General features: G+C 39.3%; 1 protein-coding gene across 1 annotated transcript; it reads left to right on the top strand.

Moving 5' to 3' along the window:
• Window positions 1-1097: 1097 nt before the first annotated feature.
• LOC143673671 (TRPM8 channel-associated factor 2-like) lies at window positions 1098-18400 on the top strand. The gene is made up of 8 exons (XM_077148483.1): window positions 1098-1234; window positions 6089-6718; window positions 11251-12221; window positions 12501-12598; window positions 13302-13515; window positions 13839-14078; window positions 14913-15250; window positions 16367-18400. The coding sequence occupies exons 2-8, from the start codon at window positions 6096-6098 to the stop codon at window positions 16622-16624; spliced, it is 2742 nt and encodes a 913-aa protein (XP_077004598.1). The 5' UTR covers window positions 1098-1234; window positions 6089-6095; the 3' UTR covers window positions 16625-18400.
• The last annotated feature ends 1514 nt before the right edge of the window (window positions 18401-19914 follow it).

Raw genomic sequence — 19914 nt, 5'->3', positions numbered from 1 at the left:
CGAATGGACATTTAAAGTATAAGCACTTGGTAAATCCATTTTCAATGCAATAGCTCTTCTTATATCATGGAACTCAGAATACTCAGCCTGGCCCTGCCTGGTCTGCACTGGTATTCCAGTTTCCCAACCTAGGATCAAAAAGCAAAGACAGAAGTCCATGAATGAGCGTCTTCTAAGGAGACTCACTAATGCGACACACCCAGAAGTGCCACTGACACTGCTATTGCTTTTCTTGTTAAGGCCTCTATCAGCTTTCCTGGGCTGCTATAACCAAGGACCAACAGACTAGTTGGCTTAAACTAGAAATTTATTGTCTCACAGTTCTGGGAGGTTGGAAGGCTGGGAAAGAGATGTCACATACTATATCTTTGTTGATAGACCCATGCTTCCTTTTAAGGGAAATAATCCATTCCATGCTTCTCCCTTGGCTTCTGGTGGGTGACCAGTGATCCATGGCATTCCTTGGCTTGTGGCCACATAACTCAATCTCTGCATTCATCCCATGCCAATCTAGTCTCTCTGTCTATGTTTCTTTTATTAAGTGTATCCAAATTTCCTCTGCTTATAAGGGCACCGGTCATATTGGATCATGGGTACACCCTAATACAGTTTGGCCTCATTTTGGGGGAGGAGGGGTACATGGTCTGGGATTCGAACCCAAGTCTCCTGCAGTTTGCCCTCATTTTAACCACATCTTCAAAGACCCCTATCTCCAAATAGGGTCACATTCAAGAGACCAGAAGCTAGGACATGAACATATCTTTGGGGGTGGTGCAACTCAATCCATAACAGGGCCTTACATCATCCAGTCAACTTTTCCTATAAATTTTTGTCCATGTTTCTCACTAAAGGTGTCCAGAATTTTGCAGAGACTCTCTTGCCCACCACAGGGAAATACCATCATGTGGTATAATGATGATATATGGAGAATACTTAAAGGTGCTAGGGAAAATCCAAGAACCTGAATCACTTCAGTTGTGGTTACATACTCAGATGCAGAGACAAGTAACTTGGAGACTTGCAAAATGCACAACTTGAGTGCGGCTCATGTATCCAGGGGAGTTTCCCAGCCAAGCACCACCCTTCCAAAAGGAAGTAGGAAGAAGAATATTCTTAAAGATAACCACACTTTCTTCTCTATATATACCATCTCCAGACCATCTGCCCCTCACTTCTGTACAGAATTCTCTTCTCCCTCCACACTAGACCCGAGCTGTAATCGTAAGACAAATAGGTAAGCTTCTCCTCTGACTGTTTCTAGTATGTCAGTTTCCTCTGTTGTGCAGGCATGGAGGGTGGGAGGACCTACTGACAGTCCTTTCTTTGTGTGTAGAAGCTGGGGGTTATGTACCTAAGGTTTAAGGTAGCACTGAAAGATTGTGATCTGTTAGGTTTTGTATCAGTGAAAGGTCTAAATGTGTGTGCTTTAATTAGAGACTTCCTGGGCACAAAGGTGTCCAAAGTGGGTGAGAGAAGATTCTGTGCTGTTTATTTCTATTTCTGATTTCCTTAGTTCTCTGATTCACTTCTGCTTCATCCTCTTTTTTTTTTTTTTTTTTTTCTTTTAATTTTCATGCCTCGTTTCTCTTTCTTGGGACTTGTCCGTCAAATCTGGTTTTGTCTCTTTGGCTATCATAGGCAATCAGATTACCAGGCTGATGGGGATTTAGAGAATAGGGCATGTTGTATTTCAGGTGAGAAAACTATGACCCCGAGAGGTAAAAGAACTAGCTTTATATCACCAAAGTTTTCAGGTCTAATGGGTGGGCCATGTTAGGCAGCAGTAGAGCAGGTGCTTCAAAAACAATTTAAATTATTTCTGAAATGATTTCCACATTTAATGTTTCAAAAAACTTTTCATGTTTAATATTTCACTGCTGGAAAAATCAGAATGGAGTTTATTTTTCTCTTATAGTTTAGTATATGGTTTGAATTGTAATTACATACAGAGTACATGAGGGGCACCACCATCTAGCCAGCACTTTAAGGCTCTAACGTTCTTTGTCTGGTTCAGAGCATCATATCAGTAATGACATATGATGGTCTTGCTCTTAATCTCATGATCTTTAATCTACAATCTTGAAAGCAAAAGAGATGTCACATACTATATGTTCTTTTGATAAAATTAAATTCTACTCCAGGCCTCCTTCCTGCTAGGAAAGTTGCTGACAGCTATTTAATGGTGGATCTTTCCAATTCTACCAGGGTTTTGCAAAAGTAGGGGTGTGAAGCAAAACACTCAGGAAATCTAGTCTGGCCCTTGATCCATCCTAGTCATTATTGAGATGTCCACCGTTTAAAACATGATGGCCCCTTCAAATCTAATGGTTTTGCTGCTTTCTTAGGCTAGGAGATCTATCTGAATGGATCCATTCTCCTTAGAAATAGCACCCAAACCCTCCCTCATCATCTGAATCTCAGATGTTATATATGAGATTCTCCCATCTTCCTGGGAGCACTTCTCAGAGGCTGGCCACAGGTGCCCTGTACCCATGGAACCCACTGCATCCCTTTCGCTCCTTGGTCTCAGCCAATCTCTCACTTCAGTCTCACTGCTTCCACCTTCCCACCTTCACCCTCTTTTAAATATACTCCTGTCTCTCTCTCCTTACATCTTAGAGGAGCTTAAAGTTTCAGAAAACAATATCTAGGAGAGGAGCTACAATTTTTGGTCTTGTAACTAAATTTCCTCCTTGGCTTTATGGCAGACACATTATGATTCACTTTTTTTTTATTAGAAAAGTTGTGAGTTTACAGAAAATCAAGCATTAAATACAGGATTCCTATATCCCACCTCACCACCACCAACTTCTATTGATGTGGAACATTATTCCAAAAAGGAACCTTGCACATTTTAAGCCTTAGCTTCCCATTCTTTATTCCCACCCTATCCCCTGTAGTCTATATTCTAGATTCTAATGAGTTTGCTTATTCTAATTGTTTCAAAACAGTGAGATTATGCAATATTTGTCCTTTTGTATCTGGCATATGTCACTCACATGAGGTCTCCAATGTCCATCCATGCTGCCGCATGTATCAAAACTTCATTCTTTTTTATGATGGAACAATATTCCGTTGTATGCATATACCAGATTTTGTTTATCCATTTATGGGACGATAGTTGCTTCCATCTTTTGGCAATTGTTAATGATGCCACTATGAACATCGGTATGCAAATATCTGTTTGAGCCCCTGTTACCAATTCTTTGGGGTATATACCAGTGGCTAGAATGCCGAGTCATACGGTTGTTTTATATTTAGCTTTCTGGGGAACTGTCAAACTGCTTCCACAGAGGCTGCACCATTTTATATTTATGATTCACTTTTGGTCTTCCAGCCTGAACCTTCCCCCATGCATCTTCATCCTGAGAGCCCTTGCCTCTGATAAAAGAAAGGCTTGTCATGTAGTTTAAGAACTCACAGCTTTATTGAGTGATTCATGAATTGCGCAATGTCCCATTCAGAAAGTAAAAGGGAACTTTTCAGGGGGTGTGGAAAGAGGAAGCTCCTCATATAGGGCAAGTGAGGAGATGTTCTGATTGACTGACATTAAGTCTCCATCATATATTGGGGGGGTGGGGGGTCTTTCAAAGTGGAGAGCAGATATTCTTTGATTAGTGTGTTAAGTTTGTCCATTTTGATAAACTATCTGTACTGGACAGAAACAAGTTTTACCACCAGGTGTTGCTTATAAGCAATCCTGTAGGCTGTGTTCCATTTTCTCAGAAAACCCCTGTAGGTCAATTGTTTTGTCTTCTGGACAAGGGTCTTCTCTCAGCAACATCCAATATCATTTTCCTGTACTTAATGCTTCCCACTCCCCTGTCACAGGTGCTCAGACTTGCGCTTTGAGTGGAAGACATCTGCCCCATGTATGACTGTCCTATCTCCATCTGGTATCTATCACCAGTTTTATTATCTGCTTGGTCATCTCTCCTCTTTTATATCCTGATTCTCTGGGGTGAAAGGAAAATGGGTGCCAACTATACCTAATCTCTAATGAAACCAGAATGGCCCTTTAACCTGTGCCTCTCTGTTTGCCCAAGACCTCCCCAGGCTAAGCATACCTTGGCTTCTGCATTACCAATCTTGTGTTCATCATCTCAAGCAAAGCCAGGAAATACACTTTTACCTTTCTTTCAACACTTAAGTCTTGTCTCTGAAATATTTCTTTCTGAGGTTGAACAATATCCTTCCAGGTTTTATTACATAAAACAATAGATTGCTTCATCAAAATAAAAAGTGCCTTTACAAATACATCCAGCCACAACACTGATAACAGATCAAAACACTTACCCATTAGTTAATTATTAGTTAATCTAGACCACAGGCACTTGGAAAGCCGACAGAAAGAAATATGGTCACTACTGGTTTCCTTAAACTTGCAGAGGGGAAATTAAGTCCTTTATCTGAGGACCTATTTTCTACTGTAGCTCACAGAGCCTGTGCTAGTGCCACTGATGATGAATCATTTGCTGTGCCTCCTTGCCTCTCAAAATGAGCATTGAAATTCCCCTACTCTTTCTTCACCCATCTCAATAGATGGAAGAAGCAGAGAGGATGTTTAGTTTGACTGTTGTTTAGCTACTAATCAGAGTAGCTTCTCGACTGTGCCACTGTTCACATCTGAGTTCCAAAATGGACCAAAACTATGTTTCATGGCTCTGAAGAGCCACCTATGGTCAGTGCCTTCTATGAAAAAGGCTCAGTTCTCAGAATAAATATGGAAAGCTTTTCAGAAATTGCCTTCTAATAGATATTTTTAATTTTAGTAATGAGAGTTGGAAAAATGGAAGGGAAGGAATGTGGCTTTACAGGAAATCATGACAAACACTAGAAGTCAAAGGCTATGTTCACATTTGCCAAGATCCTTTTCTAAGGGAAGTTGTAGAAGGCAGAGTTGAAAAACCTTGCAAGGCAAGATCAGGTACCTTAAGTAACCTTAAGTAACAAGGTGAAAGAAGAATTCATATTTTACCTATGGTGAATCTTTGATGGTTTCTTATCAAGGGAATTTATGTGAGAACAGACACCGGGATTGAAGGACCTTATTGGTTTAATCCAATTCTGAAATATTAAGAACTAGAACCAGGTTAGTGGCAATAGGAAAGGAAACGGAAGTAACAGATATTTGACAAAACTTGATTACTAACTGGGTGTTCAAAAAGGAGAGAAGAGGGCAATCATGATTCTAAGGCTGTAGGTTTCCTATCATTTTGAGAAACCAGAAGAGTAATAAAAGTATATGAATTTGGCGGGCCGCGGTGGCTCAGCGGGCAAGAGTGCTTGCCTGCCGTGCCGGAGGACCCCGGTTCGATTCCCGGCCCTAGCCCATGTAAAAAAACAAACAAACAAACAAAATATAATAAAACAAGAAAATGTTTAAAAATGTTTCCCTTTCTTCCTCCCTTCCTTCCTTTCATCCTTCCTTCCTTCTCTGTCTTTCCTTCCCTTCCTCCCTAAAAAAAAAAAAAAAAAAAAAAAAAAAAGTATATGAATTTGATTTTGTTAATATAGTGGACCAGTCTCTTTATACGTGTTTTATTCAATCATTCTTCACATCGCAGCACTTTGAGGCTGATGTTATAGTCCCTCAAGATTAGAAAAGTGAGCTTAATTATTTGATCTAAAAGTAACTATTTAGATGCTAAAGATGAGTTCAATGTCCTATATACAGAGTTTGGACTAATAACTGTAAAGTTCAGTATGATGAAGTCCAGGCTAGGGATGAACAATGAGGATTATTTACAAGAGTCATGGATGAAGAATGATGCAAATATAATCTCTGTGAGCAGAATGGGACTAGAAGAGAAGAGTCAGCTGAGGACAGAGCCATGAAGAACATCTGGGCTAGTTGACGGATGTTAATGTCCGAGTAATGAAAATAAAGAAAGTGAAATATCTTTGAAAGCATGTATATGAAGAACTCTATAACCTGGAAAGTCAACAGCCTAGTTTAAACATATGAGTCTGGTTAAATGCTTTACTGGGTAGACACTATAAAGAAGAAGTTAACTGCTGCCTTTATCATTTAGGATTTGTTTATTCATTCACCATACTGAGCCTGTACTTTCCTCTGCATCAACAGCTAAACCATGATGTTGACTCCTGTTGCTGCTTTCAAGGCCCTCGTGGATGGAGTGACAAGCTGGGATATTCCCCAAAATCTACTCCCCAGTGAACTCCTTCTTATTGGAGAGGCTGCCTTCCCAGTGATGGTGAACGACAAGGGCCAGGTTCTCATTGCTGCCTCTTCCTATGGCCAAGGCCGCCTGGTGATTGTTTCCCATGAGGGCTACCTGACAGACCCTGGGTCGGCTCGATTTCTTCTCAATGCAGTGAGGTGGCTCTGTCCCTCCCCCTGGGCTCCCATTAGAGTGCATCCATCTTTGGCATCACTAGTAAACATCCTTCAGGACTGTGGTGTAAAGGCACATATTGGAACAGAACCAGGTGACCCTCTGGGAGCTTACTGTGTCAATGCCTACGATGATACCATGACTGAAAACCTGATCCAGTTTGTGAAGCATGGAGGGGGCTTGCTCATTGGGGGCCAAGCCTGGTATTGGGCCAGTAGGCATGGCCGTGACAAGGTGCTGTCCAGGTTCCCTGGGAACCAGGTGACGAGTGTGGCCGGAGTATACTTCACCGATGCCTATGGGGAAACAGGCCACTTCAAGGTCTCTAAGGAGATGCCCAAGATCCCACTCCAAGTCAGGTGAGTGATATTTCACTAAGGAGGAGTCTGATCCATTTTAAAGGGCAGCCGAGCTCCTCATTTTGAAGTTGTTTTCAGTCTGGCACTAAGGATAGAATCGTTACAAAATACTAATGCAATTACAAAAATTGCCTGAGGCAGAGAGGGACAGTTCTGTTGTCCTCTCCTAGGTATTAAATGCCTCTCTGTATGGAGCAGTTTACTGCCACCTAAAAATTACTCCAACAATTTCTTGAATGAAGGAAAGACTATTTGTTGACTCTGAGACTAGGTTTGACAAATTTATGGAAGCTCCTTAGAGCAAACTTGCCTTGAAATGGGTTATGAGGAAATGGAACAAAGAGAAATGTAGCAAGAAGAAAGTCTTAGAAATGGGAGAGTGAGTACAATGGAGAGGATTTTGAGAAGATGGGATTAGGATAGAAATGAAACTGAAAGATTTAGGACCTTAAAAGCCAGAATAGAAAGCCTTTAGTCATCTGCATGGGCTATTTTCAGTATTTGGGATTGGGATTTTCTTATCTAGGACACCTGAATGCAAGAATGATGGATGCCATATAGAAAGAGATGGCTGGTAAGTAGAGAAAAAGACTCTGAAGTTCATGGGAGACAAGGATTATATGTGTTTACCATTATGTCACTAGCATGTAGTGCAATATTGGGCCTTCAATAGATGCTAAATAAACACTGAATGAGTGAATGGAATTAAGGTGACTGTATTCCAGGACAGCAAGGAGAAACCAACAAGTTACAGTGTATATCCTTACCTTTGGGAACTTCTCTCCAAGAAACAGAAAGGGTGGAAGTGGGGGAGGGTTCTATTGAGCTGATGAACGTGGACCAGCAAGGTGATGAAGCCAGAGGATGGGTGTCATGGAAGAATCAACTGAGGCATCTCCTTCCCATAGTGGAGCAAGATTCCTTCTTTTTGTAAAGACTACTGAAATATTGGACAGGTGATAGGATTTCTCATAAACCTAAGACTGAATCAAATGTCTATAACTATCCTGTGATTTGTATCCCAAGAAGTTGATACATCAGTTTCCCCTCATTTATCTAATGACCCTGTATATATAAATCTATCTCCTTCTCTGGCACAGATGAGTAGCATTGCGCGGTGTGACTATTCCTAAATTTCTTTAACTGTGGAAATTAAGATTAGATCTAATATGTGCTGCTATTCAAAGTGTCAAAACGATTATCCTTATAAGTCCTTACATACAAGTGTAAATATTTTTATATGAGCCCAAAAAGGTGAATAGCTAGTTCAAAAATATTATTTTTGAAGTATTAATAGATACTGACAAGTTGCCATTTAAAAAGGTAATACCAATTTGCACTCACAACAAAAATATACCCCTAGACCATTGCCAGTACTGAATATTATAATTTCTGTTTTGACATTATTGCTAGTACAGAACGTAAACATGTTATTTTTTTTGTATGTTGTATGGCAGGGGTCACATTTCATTCTTTTTCCATGAATCCCCTTATTGCAGCACAATTTGTTGAATTTTTGTTTTTGTTTGTTTGTCTGCTTTTTGTTTGTTTTTTGGAAAGTACATGGGCCAGGAATCAAACCTGGGTTTCCTGCATGGCAGGCGAAAATTCTTAAAAATGTTTTTTTAGTTTATGTTTCTCTGATTACGGATGGTTGAGAGAATAGATATATTTATGGTCATTTATATTTCTTCTTTGAATAGTATACTTGAACAATCCTTTATCCATTCTTTTTATTTAGTTTTTTGTCTTTACCTTATTGATTATGATGTGCTCTTTATGTATTATAGACAATTCTTTGTCTATATTGTATGTTGCAAATACTTTTTCCACTATTTGTGGAAACTGTTTTTGTGCTATATTTTAAGAGGTCAAATTTGTCAGTCTTTTTCCTTCATAACAACTGTATTGCTTAAAAAGGCTTTTCCTATTACAAATTTATTTTAAATTCTCCTTATATTTTCTTCTAGAACTTTTATGGTTGTATATTTTACATTTAGACCTTTAATCTGAAAGGATTTTTGGTATTATGGGATATATATTAGTTCTAAATGTATGGAGAATTATCATGGCTCGATTTATTGAAAAGTCTATATTTACTCACTGAATTTAAAGGTTACTTTTACATATAATAAGTTTCCATATGTATATAAATCTGTTTTCAACTCTATCCTCTGATCCATTGACCTGTTCATCTAATTCTGTACAAACTGTATTGCTTTCATTACTGCAGCTTTGAAGCGGGTTTTAGTATCTAGAAAAACGAACTCCTCCATCTCCACATATCATATTACTCAGCTCTTTCAAAAATGTCTTATGTGCTTTGGAAGTTTATATCTATAGATTCAGCTATAGAATCAGCTTTTTAAGTCTTTTAAAATATTTTGGCATTTTGAGTGGAATTTCACTCAATTATTATTTGGAGATCATTGAAAACTTGAAATAGTGGATCTATTCATCTCATTCATTCATGTATTCATTATATTCTTTAAATTTTATAGATTTCACTAGAAAGGCTTTGCATATTTCTTTGTAGAAATATACTTGATTTCTAATAGTTATTTACCATTGTGGATTATAAAATTATCCATCTTCTGTTTATTGCTGATTGAATTTTGATTTCTTGAATTCAAACACCACACTGAAGTCTTTATGGCTTTATTTTTTAATAATATTTTGTCATTTGATTCTCTTAAATTTTCTAGTACATGGGATCTTGCCAGCAAATAGTAGAATTTTTTATTCATTCCATTATATTTATTTCTTGCATTATCTAGTGCAGGCATTAAAATTGTGAATAGTAACAGTAAAAACTGGCATCCTTGCCCTTTTCCTGATTTAATAGAAATGCTTCTATAGTTTTGATATTATGTTTCCTATAGACCTATTTTAGCGGATGCTCTTCATTTATATAAGCAAGTTTCTTTCCCCTCATGATTTGTTCTTTCTAAAATTAGGAAGGAGTTTTGCCAAATGGTTTTTGATATCTATAAAAATTAGAAGTTTGTTCTCTTTAAGTTAACCACTAAGTTACATTGATATATTTTAGAAGTTCCTCCCTCTCCCAGAAACTAAGGTGTTGAGATGAAAAGGATATTTTTGCTTATGCTTCATTAGACGTAATTTTTTGTGAACTACCACCCTTATTCTATAGATAGTGTAGCTTAATCTCTCTTGTTTCCTAGTACTGGCAGCAGTGCTTGTTCACTCACAGAAAATCTCAACCATAAGGAGTTTTTCTTTTAAATTTCCAAGTTCAAAGATATCAACTTGACATCAAAGATAGGAAATCTTCAGATAAAGATAGAGAAAATAAAGAAATCTACAGAGTTGGGGCTTAAACTAAGGGCTATTCATTGTTTTAAGAATGAGCAGAAAAAAATGTCAAAGCATTTTCTCAATTTTATGCTAAAAATTTATTAAGAAGTAACTTTCAGTAGCTTATATAAAATATGTGCTGAATTAAATTTAAATTTTAAACATATATAAAAATCACTATTTTTCTGGTTATGAAATTAAATTCAGGAAGTGTAGAAAAACACACACAAAATTCATCTATAGTGATTCTACCCAGAGCTAATTACAGGTAACATCCCAACATATATTCTTAAAGTTGTTTTTCTACACTTTCAATAATATTTTCAATATGATTTTAGATTTCTCTGCATACACTATCTTCATAGGCTGAGTTTTACACTGACTTTCAATTTTTGCAATTTAACAAATATAGGCCCATATCAATATTTATTTACTGACCTACAATTTTGGACAGCTAGTGAGAATACAATTTAATATTGAAATATTTTATAGTAGTTTAAACAATTGATATTTTCTTGCTCAACTTAATAGTTAGTAAGGAATAGACTAAACAGTTTTCTCTATATAATAATTCTAGAGGATTTATTTATTTATTTATCTTTTTTTTTTTTATATGGGCAGGCACCGGAAAACGAACCTGTGTCTCCAGCGTGGCAGGCGAGAACTCTGCCACTGAGCCACCATTACACCACCTAGAGGACTTATTTTTATAGTACAAAAAAATAATTATAGCAAAAGACAGATCAGATCTCTAATAAACGTAGCTTAAGAATTTCGCAGCTTTTTAAATTTGTACGTGTGTGCATGTGTATGTACGTATGCATGTGTGTGTGAAATATAAGGACTCCCCTCTATAGCAAATTTATAAGCAGGACTACTCTCTATTGCAATGATAAATGCTATGTCTTGTTTTTAACTACACAAATAAACAAATTATAGATCAAAATACTTAACAATATTGACTGAGATAGCAGATTATCCTGGAAAATTTCTCTGGAAAATTCAGGATGTTGGGTATAAATAAAAATATCACTGCTTTGTGATATTAATTATGTAAAATCAAAACTGATTTAAAGAAGATGTACAAAGCAAAACTAAAATAGTAATCTCTTTCCTCTTGCAGGTTTTGTACCAAATGAGTTCAACTCTTGAGTATTAAATTCTGTCTTATATTCTCCTATTGGCACTAATGAGGGAAAATGTCTCTTTTCCAGATGTGGGGAGGATCTCAGTAAAGATCAGCAGCAGCTCCTAGAAGGGATCTCTGAGCTGAACATCAACGGAGAAAGACTGTTCTCCCATGTTCTGGTGCATGGGGCCCTGGCCTTTCCTTTAGGGCTAGATAACTCACTTGGCTGCTTTCTTGCAGCTGCCCGCTATGGCCATGGTCGGGTGGTGCTAAGTGGCCACGGGGGTTTTTTACTTGATCCCAGGAATCACCCATTTGTGGTCAATGCTCTGCACTGGCTGGTGGGGCATCAGAAAGGGAAAATTGGTTTGAGCTCAGAAATGCTAAATCTGGGCCCTCTGTTATCAAACAACAACTTGGAGTGGAGTAGCACAAACCTTATGACGAGTGACTTGAGTGTCTTTTGCTGCACCTCATTAGACAACCTGGATGTCAAGAAGGTGGAAGAATTTATTGCAGAAGGTGGGGGTTTGCTGACCGGCAGCCAGGCCTGGTGGTGGGCCTCCCACCACCCAAATCATAACTATATGTCTCAGTATTCAGCTAACAAATTCCTTACACGCTTTGGCCTTGGAATCTCAGATGAGATCATCAGTGCAGGCTGTTTCCCAGTTCCCAAGCCCGGGGCTATGAACTACCACATCCGTGGTGCTCTATCCCAATTCCAGTCTATGCTGCACAACAAAGGAAGAAGTATGGATAAGAACTGGCTGGAGAAACTCATAAAAGACTGTTCCCACTTTTTTCTAATCCCACATGAAGGGATTCCTATCTATGAGTCCGTGCACAAAACCATCTTGAAAATTGTGCAACAGAATGGCCTACCACTTGTGAATAAGGAAAACCCAATCAGTAAAGGCAGCAATCAAGCCGTCCTGATATCCTTGGCCAAAGACTTGGCTAAATCAGGAATAGACTGCTCTCTGTTGCTCCGGGGTCAGACTCACTCCTTTCTCGGTCCCACAAAATCTCCCATCACCATTGAGATCAGCCCAGGTAAGAAATGAAGAAGGGGCTTAAGGCATATTGAGATTAGCTGGCTTCAGTAGCATGCTAGGGACTTCCCTCAAGAAGACCATCTATTTTCTTCCATGAGCCTTTAAGAAGATGGGCTTTAAGAGTTCTAAGTGAATTGTGCGATGCTTGAGTCAGGATAATAGTTGAGGTAAGGTGTGCAAGGGGTTTGTAATCGCCCTGGGAGTGATGGTGGGAATTCTGCTTGAAGACAGAACTATAGGGAGGGGAAGACTTCACCTTTCTCATGGTTCTTGTCAGACAACAACAATTCCTGGGTGAGCACTGGACTCTACTTACCTGAAGGACAAATTGCAGAAATTACACTGCCTGATGCTGCTGTCACTGCTGGCTTGAGGGTAAAGCATTCTCCTTCCCATTAAATTAACTTTTGTCATGTCCTTAGGACTTTTACTTCTACAATCAGTAATTTCTTTGTTTCTCTAAACACCACCACCAGGAATATAGGGTATGCACCACCAGATCAGGAAGTCGTCATAGAAAACCCCAAGGTTGTTTGAACAGCAAGTGGAAGAAAGACTATAAAGCCCCTGGCAGAGCCTGGCACATGACAGATGCTAAAGAAACTTCACTTTCCTTTATCTCTTCCCCCTCCTTTGCCTGCTATCAAAGCCTTTCCAACGTTTACTCTTTCTCACAGCGTCTGAAAGGTTATGACCTGCCTGGCCAGGCTCCAGACCATACCCTAGTTATGCGGACATCCACAGACACGGACTTTGCCCTCTCCCATCTGAGAACCTTAGGAAAGACCAGAGGCATGAGCAGTGTTTTCTCTGCATCAGTATTTGCCTTGAGACTGATTTGGGTTTAATCAAAGAAAAAGATTCCCGAAGTCTATTAAAAAAACAGGGAATAATTATGACCAGAAAGGGGCGCCCTGGAGAAAATGGATAAATAGTAACTAACTTTTTTGAGTTGGGATTCTTCCCATGCCAGAATCCTGTCACACTCCCACACACACACACACACACACACACACACACACACACACTCCCATGGTGATTTCCTCCATCTACCCTTGGTGCATTCTCACTGTTACAGGTACAGATTGGTTGTCACGTTGATAACATAAGTGGTGCCGAAACTTACCATCGACCTCCTGAAGTGACTCACAGTTACAGGTTGGATAGAACAAAGAAGTCCATCTCCTGGCTGTGGGGGGGCCTTCTCTACATCATCGTGCCCTCCTACAAACGGCTGAGCCCTGTGTCTCTTACCATCAGTGGTGCTGTGTCTGCTCCATACTTCAAGCTGGGTGAGAGGGGGATTTAGGATCAAGTAGAACCTTGTGCAGAGACAGGTCTTTGGTGGACAAGGGCCAAGTTGTAAGGGAGGGCAGTGGCCTGAATGATGGAAATAAGGGGAGTGAGACTTGAAAGCTGAAAGTGAGTTGGGAAATATGGACACACAGTCCTTGGAGACTTAAGAGAAGGGTGGAGTAATGGACAGGATTTGCATTTTATGTTATAACAAGAAAAAACTTAATTAAGTACAAGATTATCTCCCAGTGTGGTCAAAGTCATATAGTTTAAACCCAAAAAAAGTGGTATGGGATAGGCTGCTAACCTTTATTCTCAGGTCAGACATCCCAGGAGGAATGGAAGAGGTGCATCCAGGAGAACCCAGTTCCCTGGGGAGAGCTGGCAACAGACAACATCATCTTGACAGTGCCAACTGCAAACCTCCGTGCCTTGGAGGACCCTGAGCCTTTACTCTGCCTCTGGGATGAGGTAATGCAGGCGGTAGCCAGATTGGCAGCTGGACCCTTTCCTTTCTGCCGTCCTGAGAGGATTGTTGCTGACGTGCAGATCTCAGCTGGTGGGTGCTCCAGGGGAATGCTCTGGAAATCTATTTCCCAAACAAGCAAATGTAACTGAATTACAAAGCATAATTCTTCTAGGATCAGTGAAATTAACAGTACATTATGACACTTAGAATTCTGTAAAAATGTTCACATGTAAGAAGGTAAATTATTTTAAATCTCTAGACAAAGAAGAGTCACAGAGTAATAAGAATGGAGAAAAAAATCAGTGCTAGATATACTCATATGACTTCATGGAAGACATAAGAATTGAGTAGGGTCTGAGTTGGTGACAAAAAGTGGCTGGGGAGGTACATTCTATAACATTGAGCGGAGTAAAGATGTTTGTTAAGTATTGAGAAAATTGGAAAAAATGCAGGCATTTAAGAAAAAAGTGAGTAAGTCTGATTGTCACCCTCAGGCTCTCAAAATGATTCTAGGAGATGGATTAAGCCTAATTGAAGAAGAAAGGACCATACTGTTTTCCCTCACAGAATCCCAAATCTAGACACAGAACACCATAGTACTGATGTACATAGAACAGTCCCTCCATGTTCAATATGGAACAGTCATTCATTTATTTCCATTTTTACGGAAATGGAAATAAATGAACGGTAACATTAATATTTACATTCTATATACACATACTCTTTCAAGGTAGGGAAAAGAGCATAAAATTCTGGTATAAGAAACAGGGAAGGGGACCAAGTAGATTTCAAATAAACTTAGGAAGAGAGGTAAAGTCAAGTGGGAGCATCAAAAATACTGAGTCTCCTGGGTTGGTGAGGACATATATTCTACAAAGAATGTGATATAACATCTCATCTTTTCTTCCTTATTGCATTCTTCAGGCTGGATGCATTCAGGCTACCCCATCATGTGCCACCTGCAGTCAGTGCCTGAGTTTCTTAACAAGGAGACCATAAGATCCACAGGCATTTGGGGTCTCATGCATGAGGTGGGCCACAATCAGCAGCAACCAGGATGGAATTTCCCCCCATACACCGCCGAAGCCACCTGCAACCTCTGGTCAGTCTATGTGCATGAGATGGTCCTGGGCATCTCGAGGACTCAGGTTCACCCTGATCTGTGTCCTCCAGAACGAGAGAAGAGGATCAAAACATACTTGGATAAGGGAGCTCCCTTGCAAGACTGGAATGTGTGGACAGCCCTGGAAACATATTTACAGGTATTGGGCAGAAATGGAGAGAGATGAGGACCACTAGACCCTACACCCATGTAGCATCCTGCTGATCCAGAGCCCTCCAACTCCTTCAACACCTCCTCTAGCCATGGTTGTACCACCCCTTGTGGAGAAAGGAGCTGGGCTACATGAGGGTGTCTCCTTGCAGTTCAGTTTTTACATGTCTGAGATGGATAATGCATTGATAATGATATGTTCCCAGTCTCCTCCTCTACCTCAGAACACTGTCTGCTTACTAGGCAATATAGAGGAACTTCTCTTTTTTTGCCTTTGTAACCCTGGTGTTTAGCACAATGCTTGGAACAAAAAAGACATTTAAAAATTGTTGATTATAATTAGTATTAGACATCTCCCAATGTGTCTGATGGCAGCCAAACAATAATGAAAGAATGGCAGTGGTGCTTGTTGAAAATTTCTACCTTATCTTGCCCTGTAGGCCATGATTCCCCAAGGTCACAGATTTCTAAATGATGGTCCAAGAGTCTGTCCCTTCCAGATCTAAGCTCTATCATCCTGACAACCATGGATCCAGGATTATAGAGCACCAGTCTCAATTGTATGAGTCCATCCTAGGTTTAGCCACACAAGATACAATCTTACATATCTGTCAGCCTCTTCTTCATCTACAAGTTATAATCCATACTTGCTAAGAATCAAGTCTTCAACAAAAAATAGAAATTTCATTATGTGTTGGGTGGAGGGGAGGTTTTCAAGTAGTAGGATTCCAGATTTCCAGATATACAAGATGAGAGGACATCCTCACCTTAGTCAGATTCAAATCTTTACCACTAAAGCTTAGGAATGAGAGAAATAATAAGACCAAAAGTGACTACCATTTATTGAGAGTCTACTATGGATCAAGCAATGTGCAAGCACAAATTCTATCTTTGAGATTGGCAGAGGTAGGATAAGATATGGGACCAGTCAATAGAATTGGCTATTAGACAATAGAGAAGAAAGGGGCCACTGATAAGAAAGAAATCAATGTTAAAAGATGGCTTATACCTAAACATGGCCATGTAATTTTTATGTGGGGTGGTGGTGGTGGCGGTGGCTTTTATAGACTAGATACCTCACTCTGCTCCTTCTTTATTTTTCCAGCTCCAAGAGGCCTTTGGGTGGGAACCGTATATCCAACTTTTTGCTGAGTATCAGACCCTGTCCAACCTGCCCAAAGACAACACTAACAAGATGAACCTGTGGGTGAAGAAGTTCTCTGAAAAAGTACAGAAGAATCTCGTTCCTTTTTTTGAGGCCTGGGGCTGGCCAATCCAGAAGAAAGTGGCTGATACCCTGGCCTCTCTGCCAGAATGGCAGGAAAACCCCATGAAACGGTACATACCTTTTAGAGGAAAGTGAAAGATTGTAGATCTGTTCATTATGGAACAAGATCGTTGGATGCAACAGACTTATTCCTTATTTAAATCAACCCGATTTTCAACTTTATTGTATTTTTAGCCTTATTCAGAATCATCCTAATTCTTTTTACAAAGTAGAGAGTAATTAGAGAGTGATTTTCAAAATTAGTAGTATGTGCAACTCAAATTTTCTCTAGTTTAATTTTAAAACTTGAAGGATTTGCTTTCTGATTTGTTTGTTAAGATTTTGCATTTGCTTTATTGGGCAGCAGGAAATGCTCAGACTGAGACTTCACCCTGGGAATATCTTTCTTTGGATCCCTTTGGAACACCTTTCTCCTAATCCTAAAATTATTGCACAAATTTCTCAAATAAGTTTTCTCTAGGGATTTTGAACATAGTAGATGGTCAACAAATACTTGTGGATAATGAATAATATTAACTATGTGATGGAGAACCCATTATGTGCCAGTCAGGGTGCTAAGCACTCTAACTGGACTGAGTCTTTTCATGAAGGCAGCAACCCTATGAGGTAGGAAGTATTACAGGCAGACCTCATTTCTATTAGGAGAATGTTTCCTGGAAGTGAAAGCTCTAATGTAATAGGTTAAACTCTATAGAGATATGTTCCATGAAGCTACTGAGAGGTTATTGACATATATTTACCCTCCCAGTGTTCTTTAGACTTATTCTCTTAGTGCAAAGGACCATATTCATCCATCTGATGTCCACAGGCAGAATTTGCCACACAGCTTATCAAACATCCTATTTTATTTACTCTTTGAGAAATAAAAAATTCGCTGACAATTAAAAGTCTGTTATCCTCCCTGCCCTTAAATTAGCCATTAATGGCAGAAAGATAGACCAAAGTAAGCAAATTAAATAGATGCTGGCTTGTGCCATGCAAACCAAGGAAAGCTTGGCAAGCATGCTGTTACTTTTTAGTCCAGATCTTGTGCAAAGGCAGTCTTCTATGCTTGCACAACAGTGCCTTTGCAAATTCACGCTGACTGGGGTACTGCTACGTCATATATGCATATGTATATAATTTTCACTAGCAGATTAGGAAAATTGAATTACAAAGTGTCAAACTAATGGTGGGGTAAGATTTGAAACAGATACTTAATTCCAGATCCAGTGCTCTTAACTGAAAAAATGTACAATCATAGGTATTTTCCCCAAATTTCAAAAGGCCAATATATATATATAAAATATATAAAATTGCCTTTGTTTAGAAGACTCTTTCTTTTTCGTCTTCCTATGAGCCTTTCTTTTGAGAACAGCCTCTACTTTCCCCATGAATTAAATGGGGCTGTCAACCAAGGGACTCCAGCATTCCCATCATAGTAGGCATGAGATCATGGATGGCCAATGAGAGAATTCCACCACCTGAGACCTAGAGACTGCTCCTTGGAAGTTCACACGACCTCAGAAACACCTGTCAGTGTCCTTTCTTGTTGAGTGACAAAAATCATTGTCGGAGAAAGCATTGATTTCTTTTAGAGATCATGGATTAACTAGATCATTTAAGCCTGGAGCTGCCTGGGAATGCCATGATTTTCACACAAAGAGAGTCTGATGAACAATGAAACCAACATAAAGGAAAATGATGACAAATCAAAAACAAAGAGCTGTATTCCCAAGAATATTGTTCAGGACTCTAGATCAAATAGTGTTTCAAGCTCCAGATCAACTCCCAGATTTTTTGCTTCCTTATCAACTAATTACTTATTAAAATTTTGTTTTGACCAGTTTGAATTGGGTATCTATTATTTATCAGAAAAGCCCAAATAAAATATTTTCCTCTTACTCAAATCCTCTCTAGTTTACTATTAGAGCAGTGTGATTCCTGTCTTTTGTTGCAGAGTATTTGCCCTGAAACAAAGCCTCCAGGCTTCATGTCTCCTTCCTCTACTCACAGTAGGTGAGTTTCACACAACACAAGTGCAGGTTTGGGCAGCACAAGTCAATTGACGCCTAATGGTTAATGATCATTAGGCCCTATTCTAGTTTGCTAGCTGCTGGAATGCAATATACCAGCGATGGAATGGCTTCTTAAAAGGGGAATTAAATAAGTTGCTAGTTTACAGTTCTAAGGCTGAGAAAATGTCCCAATTAAAACAATTCTATAGAAATGTCCAATCAGAGGCGTCCAGGGAAAGATACCTTGGTTCAAGAAGGCCGATGAAGTTCAGGGTTTCTCTCTCAAGGGAGAAGGCACATGGTGAACACAGTCATGGTTTCTCTCTCAGTGGGAAGGGCAAATGGTGAACATGGCATCATCTGCTAGCTTTCTGTCCTGGCTTACTGTTTCGTGAAGCTCCCTGAGAGGTGTTTTTCTTCTTAATCTCCAAAGTGCTGGCTAGTGGACTCTCTGCTTCGTGGTGCTGCAGCATTCTCTGCTCTCTCTGAATCTCTCTCATCTCCAAAATGTGTCCTCTTTTACAGGACTTCAGAAAATAATCAAGACCCATGCAAATTGGTGGAGACATGCCTCTACCTATTCCATCTTAATAGCCACTCTTGATTAAATCACATCTCCAGGGAGATGACCTAATTACAATTTCAAACATCCAATGCTGAATAGGGATTAAAGGAAGCAGCTGCCTTCACAAAATGGGATTAGGATTAAAACATGACTTTTCTAGGGTACATACATCATTTCAAACCAGCAGAGGCCCCCACTTACAGAATTCCATGAATCTGGGACCATGTAGTCTTCTGTTTTTAAAAGTTCCTTTGGATAGATAGGATAAACAAAGGAACTAGTTTTCCCAGCTTTGGAAAGACACAGTCTCCTCAGAAAGGCTGACTAGTGGTTTTTTGACTCATCTTTTGGCCCCAGTTTAAAGATCGTTTCTCAGAAGACACATTCATGTCTTATATATCCTGTTCATCTACGGTCATACCAACTATACTGCATTTAATTCTTTTCATCGCATTTGCAGTCAATGCTTTTTAATGTTTTCAACCCCTCTAGACTGTAGGTTCCATAAAGGCAGGGCCTATGTGTGTGTTTCTCTCAGACTTATCCCCAGTATGAAGCACAATGGCTGGAATATAGAAGGCATCCAACAGTTATTTTCTTTTTAAATGTTTATTCTAGTAGCATACAGGAACATCTAGTAACACATAGTAATTCAAGTTGCTCCAGTAACACATAATAACTCTAATACTATATAGTAACTTCAGTAATTCTAGTAACATGTAGTAACTCAAAATTTCTCATTTTATCACTTTCAAGTGTGCAATTCAGTGTTACCAATTGCATTCACAATATTTTCCAGTCGT

Source organism: Tamandua tetradactyla, chromosome 1 (genome assembly GCF_023851605.1).
Source record: "Tamandua tetradactyla isolate mTamTet1 chromosome 1, mTamTet1.pri, whole genome shotgun sequence".
NCBI classification, from domain to species: domain Eukaryota; kingdom Metazoa; phylum Chordata; class Mammalia; order Pilosa; family Myrmecophagidae; genus Tamandua; species Tamandua tetradactyla.
The sequence above is the reverse complement of the archived record's forward strand: the minus strand, read 5'-3'. Positions and strand labels throughout refer to the sequence as shown.